Below are 20,967 nucleotides of genomic sequence, written 5' to 3' on the forward strand. Positions count from 1 at the left end.
GTTCATAGTCTTAAAGGCCAGGAAAGTTCCTTTTAAAGACTGAGCCCCTCCCCGGCCTACCCTGCATTCGTCAGTGTGGGCGACTGGGGACAGCTAGGTATCAGTTCTGGGTTGTAAGCCTCTTGTCTTTTTCTTAAAGAGAGGAGAAAGACCTCAAACCCTGGCCTCTGAAGATGCTGCTGGGAGGAGGTATCGAGGGGTGGGGGTAGGGGGGCAGCCATTTGCCCTCTGGCCAGAGGGAGCTGGCGCCCCTGGCTGGCAGTGTTGCTGGTTAAGCTGGCGCCTCCCTTTGCCACCCCAGGACTTACACACGAAGCCATTGGTTACCTACCAATTAGTGGCCAGGACAACTGCGGGGGTGACGGGGAGGGGACCAAGAGGAGGTGGAGTGGTGGACACTTAGGGATTGAAACGCGAGGTGCCCGCGTTGGTTCAACAGTCAGACTGAGAAAACAGGCTGGGCCTCAGCTGAGCTTGCCTTGACCAATAGATGACAATGTCTCTAGGTTTCAGTTCCATGAGGAAAGGGAAACTGCTGCGGCAGCTCATTGGCTCTCTGCTTTTGAATTGGATTGATTTGGGTTGGTTTCTCCTCAGATTCCTAGTAAGTCTCCTTGGAAAAACACCGGGCTTGTCTCAGTGGAACTCAGAGCCAAAGCATGTCCATGGAAGCCTCCTTAACACCTCTGGGCCTCAGTGCCTTCTCTGCACCCTGGAGAGCTGGGCAGCGGCATTGAAGGTGCCTTCTGATCCTGGGATCCCCAGCCCACGTTTCCATACGCTGCTGACGGCTGGGGGAGGGGTGCCCTCTTAGCTGGACAAGGGTCCCCAGGGAGGTGGGCAGGGCGAAAGCAGGGGGTCCTGTGGGGGCGAGTGCCCCGGGGTGGCATCTCTTCCCAGTCCCCAGCCTGCCTGTGTGTGTTTCCACCTTGCCTGGCTTCCTGAGGTTTGGTCTAGGGCGCTGCGCAGGCCCCTCCTCTCTGCACAGAGCCTCCCCTGCAAGGCCCCTGGAGAGGGACTGGAGGGAGGGGCTGTCCCCACTCAGCCTCCCCTCCATCCAAGGAAGTGTGCCAGGCACCAGGAGTCAGCCACCGAGGGGGGATGGTGTCGGGGAGCTCTGGATGAGTGTCAGCAGACACAGGAGACACGGAGACAGGAGACACCACCCTCAGCACTAGCATGGACCCGGGGAGAAGGCAGCGGGAGGCTGGCAGCTTTCTGGGTTGCCCCAGCGTGGGCTGCAGGGGCCTCTGTGAGTGACCTGTGCCCTGGGTTGGTGCTCTGATAGGGGCATGTCTGCCAGAAGGGGCAGAGACAGGGGCATGAGGATCCCACGTGGAGCTTGCTGAGGAAGTTAACACAGGCCAGGGGCCAGTGTGGCAGGAGGCCTGGGATGGAGGACCACTCAAGTCTTCAGCATGGCCATAGAGCCTGGCTTGCTTTTCCTGATTCTCTTTTCTGGTTTTCTGCTTGGGGTGGGGTTGAGAGCAACTCCACCCAGGGGGCTTGATGACTGCTTTGCTGCGTGTGCCTGGGGAGGGAGGCGCTGCCCTGCAGCCTCAGCCTGGGGTGAGATGACACTTCCACGGGGACTGCAGGAGTAGGGAGGGGTGGCAAACAGCAAGCATGGATTGCACAAGCCACAGCAGGGGCTGGGGCCCCCCAGCGTCCTGGGAAGCAGTGGCCAAGCTGGTGATGATGTGGAGAAGCGGGAAGGGTCGGAGAGAGCCTGGAAGCAGAAGGCAGTCAGGACAGGGGCCAGCTGACCCCAGAGGCCAGGAGTCAGGGCTCCCGAAGAGAAAGGATGGAAGGAATGGAGCAGGGAGGAGCGAGAGCCAGTGTCCCAGAGAGGAAGGAGTTGTGGGTTCCAGTGGCAGGCAGGAGACAGGTTTCTGGGGTCCCTAGGCCCAAGCTGGCTGGGACCTCCTCTCCCCACTGCTCTGACTACACTAAACCCTCAGGACGGGGGAGGGCAGAGACATTAGCGGCCAGCACAGGCCTCCCTACCCCCTGCTGGGTTCCCTCCCCAGCTAGCCAAGAAGTCCCTTCCCCCCTTCCCAGGGCCATTCTCATCATCTCCTTCGTATTACCTGCTTCCAGCCCGGCTCCCGACTTCATTTCCGAACCTGTTTGGAAATAAAGCAAGCGTCTACAGCCAGGGCCTGGCTGGCCAGGGTGGGGTGGGACTGGGGATTAGCTGCTTGAGGGGGGCTGGGTGAGGGGCTCCTTTCCCAGTCATATCTCTGGGACCCCCAACAGATCCAGGCTAGCCCAGCTGAACTTGGAGTTCATTCAGACTGACTTAGAGACTCTGGAGGGGCTAGGGACCAGAGAGAGAAATCACGTCTCGGAGGGGTCTGGGAAGGTTGGGGTGAAAACACTCGGGGGAGGGCATGGGGGTGGGGGCACCGAGGAGAAGACACGGAGGGTAGGCAACAGGGGACCAGGAAGGTTTGGGATGATGTGTGGATGATATTATGCAAATTATGTGCAAAGCATTATGCAAAGCAGCACCTATTAGGGAAGCGGTGTTGGGAGATGCTGTGTGATTTGACCCATAGGTGTGATCCTGCTGTGGCCTACTGAGGCCTGGGGGGCGGCTGAGACCACCCACTTGGCCTAGAATCTCTTGCTGGGCCTGACAGCCTGCGAATGGACCTTTACCTATGAGGGTGTCAGAGACTGCCAGGACTGAGGTCTCCTGGGCTCCCGAGGCCCATCCAGAGGCCCAGGCCCAGCTGAGCATGAATCCCTGGTCCACCATGGCTTAGCCCCTGCTGGCAAAAGGGCAAGATGGACTGCCCCTTTCAGAACCCGGCTTGCTGCTGGCTGTGGTGGGGCTTCTGGAGCCACCCCTCCGTGCCCCTCCAAGGCTCCCCATCGTGTTGTCTGTGCCTGACAGTTCTGAGCAGACGCTGGAGATCTGAGCATCTTTGACCAGGAGCTGGGACGTCAGCACACGGGGGCACAGTGGGGTGAGGCTTCTTTCTCCTCCCTCCCACCACCTGGCTGCTCTGTCCAGCACTGCCTTTGAGGTCCAGGGGTCCATGTGCCTCCTGGGTCTGCAGGTCATCTGAGCCCAGCCCCTGACCCTAGGGATCTGGACAAGCAAGCCCAACCCCTTGGGTTTAGCCTGGGTGCCCTCTGTGGGATTTCTGTCTGAGTAACTGGATGGGCTTGTTATCTTAACTGTGGCTGGGCCAGGTTCCCAGCACACCCATGCCAGTATATCCCACACTCCACCCAGGCATGACACTTTGGTGTCAGACCAGGGCCCACGGCGGAGGGCAGGGCACAGAAGCCAGGGCCTCTGGAGGCTGCTGGGCAGCTTGTCACTGCCACCAGCCTGCTCACTGTTGTGGTCACCTCCCACTGAAGCATCGCCCTCAAGGGCTGCCACTCTGAGCTGTGTTCTTCCCTTTCTTGGTTTCTGGTGGAGGCTCGTGCCCCTTGCTTCAGCGAGAGCCTGGCTGAGGAGGCTGCTGGCTGGCTAGGCTGTGTGGCCGGCCAGGAAGAGCACTGTGGCTTGTCCTTGGGCCGTGGCCCACCTTGCAGCCACCCGCGCCCTGCCCTAGGCGAGGAGAGGGCCCCTCTGGTTCCATCGTTCTTCGTTCCCTCACGGCCCTGGCAGCTCTCACCTTGCTCCTTGAGCCGGATGATCTCGGTGTCGGAGCCGAAGCTGTTCCAGGCCGTGCAGTTGTAGATGGTCTGGAAGTCGGCCCGCACGATGTTGCTGATGCTCAGGGTGGAGATGACGCCCTCCTCGGTGCTGATGGTCTCCACCGTATAGCGCCCCGATGTCCCCGACTCCAGAACATTCTCCTTCCAGGACCAGGCCTGCCCGGGGGTGCAGAATCAGGAGGAGACCCCACCAGAGGGGCTCAGGATACGCCCACACCAGAGTCACAGTGCCACTGTCCTGCTCGTGTTCATGCTCACTGCCACACACTAACACGTGTGCACACGGGTATGTATGCAGGCACACACGCCACACACCACAAGTATGCACACATGCAGGTGCACACACAACATTCATCACCACACATGGGCATGCACAGCTCCCCAGACGGCATTAACATGCATGTACACGTGTGCACACACAACATACAAACACATCACACGTCTATGCACAGCTCCCCACACATGGCCAACACGTTTATATACATACCACACACACCACAAATGTGTACACACAGCTCTGCACAGACACCACAAATGTGCACCTACTATAACACACACATCACCACATACACATACCACCAATGTGTATACACACAGGTTTGTGCACACACACCACACCACAAACATGCATACGCAAGTACATGTACCACAACACACATAAACATGCATCACAACACATGCACACACCAAATCACACACAACACATCACATCGCACACATGCCTGCACACACGTGCACACACCACAACATGCATACACACATCACAATACATGCGCATCACACTTCACACTAAAAACATGATACAGACATGTACATACACATGGCAGACATGACACCACATCTACACGCAAGACACAGCCACTCCCCCAAATACATGTACACATGCACACACACACCAAGATGCACGCACCATATGCCACAATACAACACACAATACAAGCATGCTTACACACATGTACATACCACAACACACACTGCAACACATACACACATTCGCCATACACACCATCATGTGTACATACAGGTACACACATTATGACATACACACACACCATGTGCTCACACACACAAGTACACACACCACCGACAGATATACATGTTCACATATGCAATGACACATGTACATGGCAACACACCCACACCATACATGTACACAATCCACAAACACATGTACACACACATACTCCGGGGCATCCTCAGAGGGTCTTTCCATCCCAGAAAGGGGCCTGGGGAGCATCTTTCTGGGCAAAGTGGGTGCCCTGTTGGCCTGCGCACTGCACCTCCACACAAGTGCCCCCTGGGACTGCAGCTGCCTGGGTGGGTGTGAGTTAGGACAGCAGCCCCATGAACGTGTCTACCTGTGTGACGTTGTATGTCTGTGTGAGAAATGTGTCTGCAGAGCTCTGTTTGCAATCACCTTCGTCTACCTTAGTTTACAGGGCTCCCAGTTAACAGTTTTCAGACCCAGCCACATACACCGTCTGCACCTCATCGTGTAAGCGCCTCATATACCCTGGTTCAGGGCTGATGAGAGGGACTGAGTTTCTCAAGCTTGGCGCTATTGTCACGCTGGACTGACCCATTGCTGGCTGTGGGGCTGTCCCAGGTACTGCAGGACGTCAGTAGCACCCTGGCCTCTACACACCCGGTGCCAGGAGTATTCTCCAAGTGATGACAACCAAAATGTCTCCAGGCACTGCCAAATGTCCCCTGGGGCCAGTGAGAACCGCTGGCCTAGAATCAGATATTTCTGGAGAGAAGGTGTGAAAATGTCCAAGAGTGAATGGAATATTTGACAATGAGCATGTGTTACATTTATAATTAAAAACATTAAAGAGCAAAGTGAATGGGGAGGCGTAGGTATTCGTTTTATTCGTGAGTTCTTGCAATTTTTTTGTGAATCTTTCAGACAGTGAATGAACTGAATGCTTGAGAAAGTGTGTAGCAGCAATAATACTCTAATAATATCTTAGTTTACAGGATGACAGTTTCAGTTGGTGCAGCCTGGGTGTCTCAGCCCCCGCACGCACGGGTTAGGGGTGACCTCAGCTCCACGGCCAGCCCCACCCTCCCTGCACAACTGCCCTGCCCACTCCACCCCTGGACAGTCTTCTAGCAGTTTGCCAGACATTGGGAATTACTACAAATAATAGTTTTCCCTGAGTAGTGCTATAAAATGCTCACTTTTCTTTGTTTTCATGCCTGAGATCCCTCCAGTTTCAGATGGATTTGGGTACAAGACTCTGCCCCTGGATCACCTGAGGTCAGGAGTTTGAGACCAGCTTGGCCAACATGGTGAAACCTTATCTACTAAAAATACAAAAAAATTAGCCAGGTGTGGTGGCAGGTGCCTGTAATCCCAGTTACTTGGGAGGTTGAGGCAGGAGAATTGCTGGAACCCAGGAAGCGGAGGTTGCAGTGAGCCAAGATTGCACCATTGCACCCAGCCTGGGTGATAGAGAGAGACTCTGTCTCAAAAAAGAAAGAAAGAAAGAAAGACTCTGCCCTCACCTTAATTTTTTTTTTGTTGTAGAGACAGTGTCTCACTATGTTGCCCAGGCTGGTCTCAAACTCCTGGGCTCAGTCGATCTTCCCACCTCAGCCTTCCAAAGTGCTGGGATTACAAACATGAGGCTCCGTGCTCAGCAAGACCCTCCCTTCAAAAAAATGCAAATACTGGCTGGGCATGGTGGCTCACGCCTGTAATCCCAGCACTTTGGGAGGCTGGGGTAGGAGGATCGATTGAGCCCAGGAGTTCGAGACCAGCCTGACCAACATGGTGAGACCCCATCTCTACTGAAAATACAAAAATTAGCCAGGTGTGGTGGCAGATGCCTGTAATCCCAGCTACTCAAGGGGCTGAGGCATGAGAATTGCTTGAACCCGGGAGGTGGAGGTTGCAGTGAGCCGAGATTGCGTCACTGCACTCCAGCCTGGGTGATAGAGTGAGACTCCATCTCAAAAAAAAACAAAAAAAAAACCAAAAAAAAACCCCCAAAAACCAAAAAAACCAAAAAACAAACAAAAAAGCAAATACCTGATAGGAGGCGCTGAGGGTGGACTGCTCAGTTGCCTTAGCTGCACTGCAGGGGTAAGTTCTTTGAGGAAGGGAGGGAGAATGGAATGGTCACTTTAGAGGGGACGATTGATAGGTAGCAGGGCAGGCTGCCATGGACAGTAAAGGCCATGGAGACCTGGCAAGAAGGGCTCCAGGAGGCACAGAAAGGGGTTGCTAACTATTAACTGCACTCTAAGATTTTGCTAAAGACTGGCCTGGAGCCCAGGAAAGGGAAGAAGTCATTGTCTTTTCTCTCCACTACCCTCGTGTGCCCCTCTGCCCTTAGGATGCGGAATTTGGTCAGAGCCATTCATGTCAGAGCTCAGCAGAATGGCAGCTGAACCCTGGGAGAGCACTGCCTATTCTGAGAAAGGCCTGCAATTGTGTCTTCACGATGCTTTTCCAAGACAGCCAAGGCAGGTATAATTTTCCTCAGCAAGGAAAAGGAGCCTCGGAGGTGTGCACCGCCTGGCTGGTCACCCAGCTACTGGCAAAAGTGACCGTCGGGCTGCTGGCCCGGCCCCCGCCCGCCCGCCCTCCCTCCCTCCCTCCCTGCAGCACTCACGATGCGGTCCGGCGGCGGTGTGCTCCGGATGAAGCACTTGATCTGGCCCTTCTCGCCGTGGAGGGCGTGCTGGGTCTGGGTGCTGGAGATGATGGGGGGTCCTGTTGAGAAACAGCGTCCCATTAGGCACCCGGGAAGGGCACGTCCCTGCTGGCGCCCTCTTGGGTGGGTTCGGAAGTGTATTCATTAATCCAAGCATTCAGCAAACATTTGCCGAGGGCCTGTATGTGCAAGGTAAAGTGCAAGGTAGAGGACTCAGAGATAAATTAGGCATTCAGTCATAAACCTCTCAAGGGATCATGAGCGAACGCTTCTAAGTCAGAACCCCCAGAAGATATAAATAACTGTAATAAAAGGTGAGTGTTAGTACCACAGGAGCGGTGCAGATAAAGTGCTAACCGACTTCAGAGGAGAGAGAATAATTCTATCTGGCGCACGAGGAAAGCTTTAGGGAGGAGGTGGTAAGCCTGGAGAGGGGGTGGGGAGGTGTCTGGATAAAGGACTCCCCCGCCTCAGCCAGAGGCACCCCTGCAAGCCATTCCTCAGACATCCAGTAGAGGGCGCCCTTGCCTAACAAACGAGAGGTGCTCGGCCAGCCGGACCAACGGGAAGAAATGGTTGATGTCCCTCTCCTTAGGGCGGGAATCACCCCGGACAGGTGGAATGCAAGCGCTGGCCGTGTTCACAGCCCTCCTCCCACCTGTGTCTCAGGAGGTCCTGCAGTTCATCATCTTGTCTGCCTCCACGTCTATACCCAGACTGCCCAAGTGAGGCCGTGGCTCCCAAACTGACCCCAATATTATCATATCACAGAGTGTGGCACATGTTTATGGGTGTCAGGTTCTGAGAGCGCCTGTCTCATTCACCACATTGCACAGTCAAGAGAGTCCACCTGGTGGAGGGGAGCCTGTTCCCCAGCGCCTCCTGTCCAGTTCCGCCTGTTACCTAACCCAAGTCTTTCCCGTGTGACGCCTGCCTGGCCGTGAAAGACAAAAGAAGGAGCAGCTAGTTTAGCCTTGGCTCTGCTGGCTTCCTGGCTGGGCTGGGTGGTTGAAGGATGGGTGTAGGGATGGAAATTGTCATGCTCCCTTTCCAATCCCTGGGGGTCACAGTTGGGACTTAGACGGCAGATACCAGAGGAAAGAGAGCTGGGAGCAACGCATCTGGAGAACACGCAGAATTATGCAGAGAACAAAACAAAAATTGCTGCAAACATAATTGCTGTTTATTAGCCACTTTAATTAAAGCAGATTTGCATTTCTATGAGTAGCTCTCAGCCAAGGGAGAAAAGGTACTGTAGACACTCCAGAGACTTCTGTTGAGTTTGAGAAGGCAAAAGGGCTTGGGGCAGCGTGAGGTGGGCGTGGGGGACCCTCCATGGCTTTAAGAATGGGCTGAGCGCTGCCCTCCTTCCTAAAAATCCTTCAGCTCCAACAGGTCTAGGACCCAAAGAGATGAGGAGATTGATGTTTTAGGAACCGGATGGTGCTTTGTTTTATTGCTGGACTAAAAGGTGATGATACTATAAAACCTTTTCTGGTCAGGTGCGGTGGCTCACACCTAGAAACCTAGCACTTTGGGAGGCTGAGGTGGGCGGATCACAAGGTCAGGAGTTCGAGACCAGCCTGGCCAATATGGTGAAACCCCGTCTGTACTAAAAATACAAAAATTAGCTGGGCGTGGTGGTGGGCGCCTGTAGTCCCAGCTACTTGAGAGGCCGAGGCAGGCAGGAGAATTGCTTGAACCTGGGAGGCGGAGGTTGCAGTGAGCCGAGATCGCACCACTGCACTCCAGCCTGGGTGACAGAGCGAGACTCCGTCTCAAAAAAAAAAAAACAAAACAAAACCCTAACACGCACAGACACACACACACGCACACACACAAAACCTTTTCCTTGTGCTTCCCAGGAGCTACGAATTCCCTGAGGGGTTTTCAGGATTCTAAAAGCCATCATCAAATGCATCTGCTTCTTAAAAGAAAGTGAAAACCAGGGTAAAGGGAAATGGGGTGAGGGTTAGTAAGATTTCTCTCCCCTTCCTGCAGATACCTGATTTGAGCCAAATCGGTTGAGGTCTGTGCCAATTTCTTTCCCAAAGGACTGCTGCGCTGGCCAGCAGTTGTCCAAGGCTGGGATTTGTCGCGATAAAAACCTGATCTCATTTGAATGCTTTCATATCACCAGCTCCCTCCAGCCCATGCCCAGGTCCCATCCACTGGGCTTCACCCTCCCTCTGCCTGCTCTGCAGAAGCAGGGGCAGACAGTTCGCCCCCTGGAGGGTCTGGTTCGCTCCCCTCCGGGGCCACTGAACTCATCCACCTGCCTCCAGGTGTGTGAGGCCACCCTAGTTCAGAAATAAACAAGCAGCTTCTTTGCTTCCCTCCAATCCCTCCAGCTTTTCTCTGCCTGGAAGCCTCGGGGAGCTTGTGCTGGCAGGGGTGGAGGTAGAGGAGGGGAGACAAAGAGACGTGGAGAGTGCAGATTCAACCTTGGTCAGCGCCAGGGTCCGGGTTTCAGTGCCCTCCTTGTCCAAGAGAAATGTCCCTCCAGGCCTGTGTTCCCCAGGTGGCATTCTCTCCTCAAGAAATCTCTTTAAATCTCCCTTGGAAATGTCTGAAAGTCTAAAGTGACAGCAGATGTCAGCTCCTCTTTTATCCACCTGCTTTTCCCCAGAAACGCCAATGCTCATTTGATGCTCCAGGCTTGGGGGCCCTGGAGTGCGTGAGTGAGTGTGAGGGTCCTGGGCTGGCTGGTCATAGGGCCAGCAGAGCAGAGCCGGCTGCAGGCACAGACAGCCTGACTTCCGAGTGCCCTGGCCGGCGCAGGCTGTGTGGAGGGCCGCTGATTTCACTGGGGCCTGGAGCTCTGAGCCAAGTGTCAGACACCTGTGCCGAAAGGAAAAGGCTGCAGCCTGTGTTGCCATGGATATACGGAGGTGTGATCAGATGCTGTTATTTTTAGCCCTGCAGTGCCAATTTATTGGTGGCATCCTGGGGACACTCAGGAAAGGCAGGAGGGCTCCGAGTCAGGGCTCTGCCAGGACAGGTGGCTGTGAACGTGCTGGGGTCTGGGTAGACTCAGCCTCCCTTGGGGGCTGCCACGACTCTGGGGTGGGGGGAGAGGAATGGAAATGTGGGGCTGGGTGGGGGGGAGAGGAATGGAAATGTGGGGCGGTGTGGGGGGAGCTGGTGAATGGAGACAGCAGAGAGGTATGGCTGAGGAGACACCAAGCTGGTTTTGGTTTTCTAGCGAAGGGGAGAATAGATGAGGCCATCAGCAGGTGGCTTTCTGGGTAAAGAGGAAGCTGAAGCCCACTGAGCTAATTTGGAGACCTCAGGAGGGCCCTGCTCTGGGGCCAGGACCCAGATGCCCTGCAAATGTTGGTGGTTCTGTTCCTGCAGGGGCCCAGAGCTTTGGGGTTTTGATCTGAGTCAGGCTATGGTGGGAACAGGGGCCTCCCAAAAGGCGGTGGGCGTGACAGAGGTGAGGGGGGAGCATTCGGAAATGGCAGAGGAGTCAAACTGGCAGCTTTGCTTTTTGCCTGTGGCCAAAGCACCAGATAGGGCAGGGATGTCCGCATTTGCGTCCTGGTGCCACAGCCTTCTTGGGTCTGGCCTGAGCCAGGTCCCAGCTTCTCCATGACTGTCTACACCCCATCATTCAGGCCTGGTGTGATGCCCTTGTCCCTACATATTTCATGTAATAGTCATTCATCTACTAACTCCCACCGTGAAAATACTCCCCTGCTGCAATTATTTTTATTATATATAATAAGACATGCTCCCTGCCCTCAAGGGGGGCCCTGAACACGTGGCCTCGTGGAGATGGTGACAGGGCTCCCTGGCTGGGTGACTCACACGCAAAGGGAAGAGGCTGATCAGGAGCTGCAGAGATGCTCTCTTAAATTCTCATGGGGCCAGGAGAGGTGGCTCACGCCTATAATCCCAGCACTTTGGGAGGCGGAGGCAGGCGGCTCACTTGAGGTTAGGAGTTGGAGACCAGCCTGGCCAACAATGGTGAAACCCTGTCACTACTAAAAATACAAAAATTAGCTGGGCATAGTGGCTCGTGCCTGTAGTCCCAGCTACTCAGGAGGGTGAGGTTGCAGTGAGCTGAGATCCTGCCACCACATTCCAGTCTGGACAACAGAGCGAGACTCCATCTCAAAAAAATAAAATAAAATAAAATAAAATTCTCCTGGGCCTAGTCCACGGTGGGTGGATGAAAGGGTAGATGTGTTGGTCGCCTAGCGACCTCTGATGCTTTTTTTCTTGGCCAGGATACAATTCATCACCCACCACTCTTAGGGCTGAGACCCCTTTGAAGGTAACAAACAAAAAGAGAGGTGACTAGAAAACTACCCGGGTCCTTCCTCTCTCGGCCTGGGGTCTGACAGGGAATCCAGAAGTGGACTTAATTGCTGTCTACCCATAGTTGGAGGTGACAGCAAGGCCAGTGCCAGTGACAGCTCCTTTGGGGCGATGCCTGGTGCCAAGATGCCTGAGGTCCTTCTCCCCTCCCTCAGGCCTGGCTCACCCCAGCGAGGGTCTTACCGTTGACCGTCAGGGTCACCTCTCTCTCCCCAGCTCCCACACGGGGCACCACAGCCCGGCACATGTACTTGCCCGCGTCCTCCTGGCGCACGGATTTGAGGATCAGGGTCTTCTCATTGCTCAGGACCTAGGAGAATTGGCAGGCTCAGATGCCAAGAGCAAGCGGAGGGGTGCGCTCCGTCTCTGGGAATAAGGCAGCTGAGAGGCTGGCCTGGGGTAACTGACGCAGTCTCCCGCATCTCAGTAAGAAGCAAGGTGGGGAGGAAAGAGGCCAAAAGTTTCCTGGCCCAGACAATGCCTGTGGGCTGTACAGAGGAGACTCCACCAGCAGGGAGGCCACCCCATGTGACTGAGGATGTTGCATCCCAAGCGCAGCCCTGTGGGCTGGGGGCATGTGGGGGCACATGTGCCGGAGGAGGATGCCTGACTGGGGACGTCCAGGTTTCCTCCTACAGAACCTCCCTGTACCTGCGGTGGCTTCTTCTCTCCCAGGCTAGCCATGGGTGACATGATCCTACAGCTGAACTTCTCTGGGAGCTCCTGGACCTGTTTTCAGAGTCATTTTCAGGATCCCTTTGGGATATAGCTTGGAGTGATGGAAACAGGCTCTGGCATGAGCTTGGTCTGCGTTCGAATCCCAGCTCCAGCAGTGAACACCTGTGTCTCTTTGGTCAGTTACTTATCTTCTCAGATGCTCCCTTTCTATGTATGGAGCCTGGTAGGATAATGTAGTGTCTGCTACATAACAGGCCACACAAAGGTCGGTTTCCTTCTGGTCCCCCTGCTTCCCTGCCCGAGGCTCTCCCTGTTCCTTCCTATGTGAGGACATCTGACAATCTCATGCACTGAAGAATACATACGTCTTAAAAGAGGAACACAAAGGCTGGACACAGTGGCTCACGCCTGTAATCCCAGCACTTTGGGAGGCCGAGGTGGGCAGATCATCTGAGTTTGGGAGTTTGAGACCAGTGTGACCAACATGGAGAAACCCTGTCTCTACTAAAAATACAAAATTAGCTGGATGTGGTGGCCCGTGCCCATAGTCCCAAATACTCGGGAGGCTGAGGCAGGAGAATCTTTTGAACCTGGGAGGCAGAGGTTGTGGTGAGCCAAGATCACGCCATTGCACTCCAGCCTGGGCAACAAGAGCAAAACTCCATCTCAAAAAAAAAAAAAAAAAAAAAAAAGGAAGACAAGAAAGTGAAGCCCAAGTCCAAGGCTAAAAGGTGGCTTTATTTGGGGGAAGTTTAAAAGGCTCTTTCTTTCTTTCTTTTCTTTCTTTTCTTTCTTTTCTTTTCTTTCTTTCTTTCTTTCTTTCTTTCTTTTTCTTTTCTCTTTTCTTTTCTTTCTTTCTTCTTTCTTTCCTTCCTTCCTTCCTTCCTTCTTTCCTTCCTTTCTTTCCTTTCTTTCCTTTCTTCTTTTTTTTTTTCCAAGGTCTTGCTATGTTGCCCAGGCTGGACTTAAACTTTTGAGCTCATGTGATCCTCCCACCTCAGCCTCCTGAGTAGCTGAGACTACAGGTGTGTACCACTGTGCCCGCTTGAAAAGCCTTTCTAGTGCCTTCCCTCCCAGCACATTGGTGACCACCTACTTTTCTTATAAGGTTTAGGACAGGGCAAGACTGCAATGGCTGAATGTGCTCAGGGTGGGACAGGCACATGAAGGTGCCTGGGTTCCCCCTCCTCTTTCTGGGATCTTTCTCCCTGTGGCTTACTCTGGAGGCTGACTCCCCCAATCTAATAGTGGGAGGGGCCTGGACAGCAGTTCCTTCTTGCTCCACTGTCCCCCACCCCCGTTGCAGACTCACCACTCCAGAGCCCCGCTTCATCCAGACGATGGTCAGGGATGGGTTGCCGGTCCAGGCGCAGCTGAAGATGGCATCAGAGCCCAGATCCACGAGCAAGGACTGGGGTTCTGTGGTCATCCGGGGCCCAACTGCGACGGGAGGAAGAAGGAGACAGGTTCAGGTGGGTGGTGAGCTCTGGGATCCTCCTTGCTGCTGCCTCCTTTTCCCCCCAGACCTTGACTGGGGGAAGGGAGGCAGCAGGGTACTTGTGCCATCTCAGTCGCTTCCATTTTAGTCCTATGTCCGGGCGGGGTCTGGGGTCTGGGAGTGGGACTCAGGAAGCAAGGAGGAGACCCCTCTCCCCGAGGCTTCACCTCTGTTGGGCCCACGGAGGTGGTCGGCAGCATGGGGCCTGGGAAGAAGGTGCTGGGGACCAGGTTCTGCCTGGATTTACCCCCAGGGCTCTCATCTCTTTCCCTCTGTCTGGATCACACCCGGTGCCAGAAAGCTGTGGAAGCCCCACCATCCCAGTGGCGGGCAGGGGCCCTCCTCCTGCCCTGGAAATCTGGGCCCTTGAGATCTTCATGCTTCTGCCTTCAAGCTAGCTGCCATCTCCTCCAGCCTCAGCCTTCATGACCTGGAATCGAGTGACTGGTGCACCTCTGGGGTGGATGGGGGCTCTGAGATGCAGGGTGATGGAGGCAGGGCTCTCGTGACCCATGCCTCCTCCCCCAGGGTTTCCCACCCGGTGCTCTCAGGCCACCCTCCTATTCCAGCCCTTCCAGCCTCCGTGTCACCCCCATTTCAGTAAAGCAGCCCTGGGTTCCACTTCCGACCCCTCTCCTAAGCATTAAAAAGCTGAATGCAGGCCCCTCTCCACCTTCCCCAGTATGTCTGGAGCCTCCTGTAGACCAAGCTCGGTCCACACAGTGGGGGCCGTGCGGGGATTCCAGGCCCAGGGTCCGACCGTGGCAGGCAGGCCTCAGAGTGCTCCTTCCAGGGAGCAGACAGAGCCTGAAGCCTGGTGCCAGGAGACTGGGATTAGTCCCCTGATGTAAAAAGGGAGTAACAGCACTTTCTTTGGAGGCTTCAAGGGAGAGGGGGAGGGTCAGGTTTTTTAAAGTTTGTAAAAGCAAGTTTAAAACTGTAAGGGGCAGTGTATGAGCTAAGGATGCTTGTTTTGAACACATCCAGCCAGCTAGTCCATGGCAGTGGGCTGCCTTGCTGTGGGTCCCTGCCGGACTTCCAGTGAAAAAGAGGGGATGGGCCGGGTGCGGTGGCTCATGCCTGTAATCCCAGCACTTTGGGAGGCCGAGGCGGGTAGATCACGAGGTCAGGAGATCGAGATCATCCTGGCCAACATGGTGAAACTGTCTCTACTAAAAATAAAAAAATTATCTGGGCATGGTGGCAAGTGCCTGTAGTCCCAGCTACTCGGGAGGTTGAGGCAGGAGAATCTCTTGAACCAGGGAGTCGGAGGTTGCAGTGAGCAGAGATCTCGCCACTGCACTCCAGCCTGGCAGCAGAGTGAGACTGTCTCAAAAAAAAAAAAAAAAAAAAAAAAAGAAAAGAAAGAAAGAAAAAGAAAAAGAAAAAGAAGGTACGTCCGTGAGTCCCCTCAGTGGAAGGCAGTGGAATGTGTGGCTGGGCAATGGATTTGGTCATTGCCCGTGTTCAGTTCTCATTCGGCCACCTATTGTGTGACCTCAGACCTCCATCTCCTCATTCAGATGATGAGAATAATAATATCTACCCATGACGGCCTGCATGCTTGTGTCCCCCGACAACCCCGCAATTCGTAAGTTGAAATCCTCGCCCTGTGGGATGGTAGGAGGAGGAGGAGCTTTGCGGGGGCGCGGGTTGGGGGGGTTAGATCATGAGAGTGGAGCCCTCATGATGAGATTAGTGCCCTTGGAATAAAGGCCCCAAGAGCTTGCTTCTCTCTTTCTCTCTGCCATGGGATGCCACAGCAAGAAGGCAGCTGCCTGCAAGCCAGGAAGAGAGTCCCCACCAGAACCCGCCATGATGGCATCCTGATTTCAGCCATTTAAGCCACCGAGTCTATGGTAACGTGTCATAGCAGCCCCAGCCAAGACCCTGACTCATGGGGTCATGATGGGGATTGAAATAAACATGAAACACTGCACAAAGCAGCTTTTTGTCGAGTGCAAAGCATCCTACGCTCATGACGCATGAAGCTTGTGTTCTGTGCAATGAATCTAGCCCTGGTTTCTCCAGCTCTAAGCAGAAGCCAGTGGATGCCTGCTCGCCTGGGGAAGCATGCACCACTGCACTCACAGTAGACGTCAACCGTGCGGCTGAGGTTGGTGCTGCCGAGGGCGTTGGTCACCTCGCAGGAGACGGGCTCTGAGAAGTACGTGTAGTCCACTGTGGTCCTGTACACCTCTCCAGATGCCTCCTTGATGATCTGGCCCCGCTTGGCCCACCTACAACAAAGGCCAGGGGCTGATGTGGGCCTTGAGGGGCAAGGCCAACCCTCCAGGAGCTGGACGCATCCATCCCATGGAAAAATGAGGCCTGGGTTGGGTGGCAAGTGGGGAGTCCTCTGGGGTCCGTCAAGGGGAATCTTCACAGAGGGGCTACTTCAAGGGCTCAGAAAGAGTTGGTTTTGCTCCCATCCAGGTGGTTGTGAAGGCAGTGGGCTTTGGTTTGTGGTCACCAGGCAGTCAGTGGCACTCAACAAGTGGGTTATTCTGGAGGGGGTGAGTTGATTACTCGGCTGGTCAGCCCATCTGCTGGCTAGACGATGGAAAATCCAACTGTCAGTGGGCAGACAGCTCATTGTCCTGCTCTGAGCTGGATCATAGGCCCCTTTGGAAAAGAAGGAGGCCAAGTCCATGACCTCAGAGGCCAGGGTCAAACGGAGCATGCCCATACATGCATGCTCATACGTGTGCACGAGCACACACACACACACACACACACACACACACACACACTGACAAGGCGAGAAGCTGTAGGAGAGGTATGCTGTAGGGGCTCCATCTCCCGTCCAAACAGTGGAATACTAATACCCATCAGGAGGAGTGGCGTGAGCAAGTAGCCCTGGCTGCCCCTCTCTTTCCTCTCGACCAGCTCTCCGCTCTCCTGTCTTGTTCTACCTCCTGCTTCCATGGGGTTCTGCATGGTGTCTCCTTGCCCCAGAAAGTCCTCCTAGTTTCCCCAGATGGCACTTGCTCTTCTTCCTGCCCGGCCTCTGCCCTTACAGCCTGGCTTTGCTCCTCTGAGGCAATGGCTCCACCAGCACTGGCTTGGTGAGGGGATGTGAGTCGGAAGGCTCTTTTGTCGGCCAATCGGTACCACACAATAGGGGAGGACAGGAGGCCTCTGGCTTGCTTTGGATCTGGCTCTGGGGCAGTGACCCCTGTGTTGGACCAGTGACCCAGCAGCCTGCTGTGTGCAGAAAGCAACGGAGCCTCACAGGGGTGTATGTGTATACACATGTATGTGTGTGCATGTGTGTGTTCATGTGAATGTGTGCATGAATGTGTGCACATGTGCATATGAATGTGCATGTGTGAGTGTGCCTGTGTGTGTGTGAGCATGTGCGTGTGTGTGCATGTGTGAGTGTGTCCATGTGCACGTGTGCATATGTGAGTGTGGGCATGTGTGTGCATGTGCATGTGTGCGTGTGTGAGTGTGGGTATGCGTGAGTGTGGGCATGTGTGTGTCCACGTGTATGTGTGCATGTGTGTGTGCATGTGTGCATGTATGAGTGTGGGTGTGTGTGCATGTGTGCATGTGTGTGGGTGTGAGTGTGCATGTGTGAGCGTGTGCATGTGCGTGTGTGTGCATGTGTCAATGTGCATGTGTGCATATGTGCATGTGCATGTGTGCATGTGTGCATGTGTGTGTGCATGTGTGTGTGTCCATGTGCATGCTGTGTGTGTGGTGTGTGCATGTGCGAGTTTGTGCATGTGTGAATGTGGGCATGTGTGAGTGTGGGCATGTGTGACTGTGTGCATGTGTGAGGGTGTGCGTGTGTGAGTCTGCATGTGAAAGTGTGGGCATATGTTTATGCACGTATAGATGTGTGAGCATGTGCACTTGTGTGTGCATGTGTGCATGTGCGTGTGTATGTGTGTGTCCATGTGCATGTGTGCATGTGCGTGTGTCCGTGTGCACGTGCACATGTGTGTGCATGTTCATGTCTGAGTGTGTGTGCATGCTTGTGTGTGCATGTGTGCGTGTGTGTGCATGTGTAAGCATGTGCATGTGTATGTCTGTGTGCATGTGTGCCCGTGTGAGTGTGTGCATGTGTGAGCATGCGCATGTGTGCATGTGTGTCCATGGGCATGTGTGCATGTGTGTGTCCATGGGCATGTGTGCATGTGTGTTCATGGGCACATGTGCGTGTGTGTGCATGTGTGAGTGTGGGCATGTCTCCATGTGCATGTGTGCGTGTGTGTGCATGTGTGCATGTGCATGCATGTGCATCCATGTGCATCTGTGCATGTGTGAGTGTGGGCATGTGTGTCCATGTGCACGTGTGCGTGTGTGTGCATGTGTAGATGTGTGTGTGCATATGCGTGCATGTGTGTCCATGTGTACGTGTGTGCATGTGTGAGCGTGTGCATGTGCATGTGTGCGTGTGTGTGCATGTGCGAGTGTGTGCATGTGTAAATGTGTGCATGTGTGAATGTGGCTGGGTGTGTGCATCGTGAGTGCGTGCACATGTAAGGGTGTGCATGTGTGCATGTGTGGGTGTGTGTATGCATGTGTGCATGTGCGAGCATGTGTGCATGTGCATGTGTGTGTTCATGTGCATGTGTGCATGTGTGTGTGCATGTGTAAATGTGTGAGTGTGTGCATTAGTGAGTGTGTCCATTTGTGAGTGTGTGCATGTGTGAGCGTGTGCATTTGTGTGTGCATATGAGTGTGACATGTAAGCATGCGCATGTGTGAACTGTGCATATGTGCATGTGTGTGTGCATGCATGCATGTGTGTGCATATGTGAGTGTGCCCATTTGTATGTGCATGTGTGAGTGTGTGCATGTGCGCACGTGTGTGACCATGTGTGTATGCATGTGTGAGCGTGTGCATGTGTGCATGCGTGAGTGTGATAATGTGCATGTGTGCATGTGTGAGCGTGTGCATGTGTGTCCATGTGCATGTGTGCATGTGTGGGCGTGTGCATGTGTGAGCGTGTGCATATGTGCATGTGTGTGCATGTGTGAGTGTGTGCATGTGTGGGCGTGTGCATGTGCATATGCATGTGAAGTTGGGGGCTTCCTTACGGATCTCCAGGGAGAGAGAGTTCTCCGTTTCCCCTGGTTTAATCCTACTCTGATCAACATTCTTTTTTTTGAAACCACAGAACTTCTCTTCAGGCTGTTACAGTTGAAGTGTCTATGGGGAGTTTGTCTTTCCAGAGCTGCAGAGGCTCGTTGCCTCCAGAAGCGTCACCCCGCAGCCACTGCTCCCTGGAACTGCAGTGTCTCTGCTCCCCTGCTTTGCCTCCCCTTTATCTTATTCCTGGAGCTTTTCCTGGCACCACAGACGCCGTCTCCTGCCCTTCCCTCCATTAGCTTCTTGCCTCCGTCTGACCCATCCAGCCCCGAGAGACGACTGTTTCTTGGCATCAGACAGAGCACCTAGGCTAGCACCACGCAGTTGTTATTGCAAATTAATATTGGGTAATTATTAAGAACACAATTAATAATAACAACTGTAGTTTAACAACAGAGCAAACCATAGCTCCCTTAGAGCTTAAGAAGCTTCCCAACAAACCATTATGAGTTATTCATGTGTCGTTTCAATCTCTAACTTTGATTTAATGACCAGACTTAAGAGTCAGGCCGGCCCCCGCCTGCGGCAAATGAATTCAGTTCCAGGCACAGCTGGGGAAGTGTGTCCAGCCCCGCAGTTCCTTTTACCCTGCTAGGCGAGGGGGCCAGGTGGTGGACGCAGCGGGAGGCCAGGCGGGCAGCTGGCTGGGCTGGGAGGGCAGGGAGCCCTGGCTGCTCACAGCTGTGGGTGCCCGGCTGGGGCTGGAGGGTTTGGGCCCAGGTGATTGGGCCAAGCATGCGTCTTCCTCAGGGCTTCCTGGAGAAGCTCTCGCCTCTCCTCTCCTTCCAGGGCCCCTCACCAGGAGCATCACGGAGGGTGGAAGCCCCACCTGCTTGGCCCCAAGTAATCAGCAGAACTGCTGCTGGCTCCGGGCGCCAAGGTTCCCTGCCCTCCCTGTCCTCTCCTCTCATGGTGAGGGAGCCGGAGAAGGAAGAGGACGGGAGCCGCTGTTGGGGCTGGGTCCGCAGGAGCCCAAGCCAGGTCTTTTGGGGAGGTGTCTCTGGACCCGACAGAGCCCCCAGCTCACATCTCGCCCAGCCAGTCTTTCTTCCCCTGCTGCACTGAAAAATCCTCTGAGAGGTCCCTGCCAAAAGCACAGACACTCAAACCACTGCATCCACGCAGCTGGCCAAGGATCCAGGCCAAGAGCTAAAGAGCGAGTCCCGCCCCACCCTCTTCGCGCCTCTTCTGATTTTGGTGCAGTTTCTTCTTCCCTGTCTTTCCTCTTTGTCTCCTCCCCTCTCTCCACCCACCTCCCCCGACTCACTGTTGCTTCCCCACCTCTCCCAGCCCCTCTGAAAGTGGAGTCAGCTTAAGCCTCTCCCAGTCAATGTCTAATTTGGTCTGAACAAAGGTAGGAGGATTAATTATTTATATCACAGAATCAGGGGGCCTGGCGTGTCACAGCCGCCAGGTTGTCCTCAAATAGACCAAGGTTTCATCTCGGGTGGGGGGCCACATCCTGCTATCTGCTGGGGATCACTGAGAGACTCAGAGGAAAGCTCCCCAAAGCACTTTGGGCTCCCGGTCCCTAGGAGCATCTGCAATGACACCCACATGCCACCCAGGCCTCCTTTCCAGGCACTGGGATGGAGGAGGGTGTTATCTCTAGTTTCAGAGATGACAGCCTCTTAGTGAGAGCAGGGAGGAAGCTATCAAGATGAGTGAAAGTAAAGAAACAAAGTTTCCTGTAATCTTGTCAGTTAGGAAAAATCAATGTACTTCTGTGATGAGATTTGCTTACGGCTTTTCTTCTTGGATCCAGACATTGCATCTGAACACCTGGCTGCTTGGTGAGACCTTGCTGGAGTGAAGGGGCTGAGCGAATGTGGGTGGGTGCAGGCGCCCACCACCTCCGCTCTTGGGGGCCCCTCCGCCTCCTCCCTTCCCAGGCCACTCTGGCTCTCTGGCATTAACCTGGGGGCCGGAGGGGGCTCCCTGAAGCCTCTGGAGTCCTAGAGGGAGATGACCCCTCAGTGAGGTGTTTTCAGGGCCCTTCACTAACCAAAAGGCCA

At 54.4% G+C, this 20,967-nt stretch overlaps 1 protein-coding gene across 6 annotated transcripts in view; it reads right to left on the bottom strand.

The window, feature by feature from the left end:
• KIRREL3 (kirre like nephrin family adhesion molecule 3) overlaps window positions 1-20,967 on the bottom strand; it is a 594,169-nt gene that overhangs the window by 9,670 nt on the left and 563,532 nt on the right. For 4 of the 6 annotated variants that reach the window (XM_063728266.1, XM_054525413.2, XM_063728264.1 and 1 more), the window contains 6 exons: window positions 15,940-16,088; window positions 13,663-13,790; window positions 11,856-11,982; window positions 7,305-7,405; window positions 3,639-3,837; window positions 2,091-2,126 (listed from right to left, as the gene is read on the bottom strand). In XM_063728266.1, the coding sequence (XP_063584336.1) occupies window positions 2,091-2,126; window positions 3,639-3,837; window positions 7,305-7,405; window positions 11,856-11,982; window positions 13,663-13,790; window positions 15,940-16,088 (740 nt within the window). The remainder of the gene's footprint in view (window positions 1-2,090; window positions 2,127-3,638; window positions 3,838-7,304; window positions 7,406-11,855; window positions 11,983-13,662; window positions 13,791-15,939; window positions 16,089-20,967) is intronic. The other 2 variants (XM_063728268.1, XM_063728267.1) reach the window with 1 other exon arrangement.

This window comes from Pongo abelii, chromosome 9 (genome assembly GCF_028885655.2).
Source record: "Pongo abelii isolate AG06213 chromosome 9, NHGRI_mPonAbe1-v2.0_pri, whole genome shotgun sequence".
NCBI lineage: Eukaryota > Metazoa > Chordata > Mammalia > Primates > Hominidae > Pongo > Pongo abelii.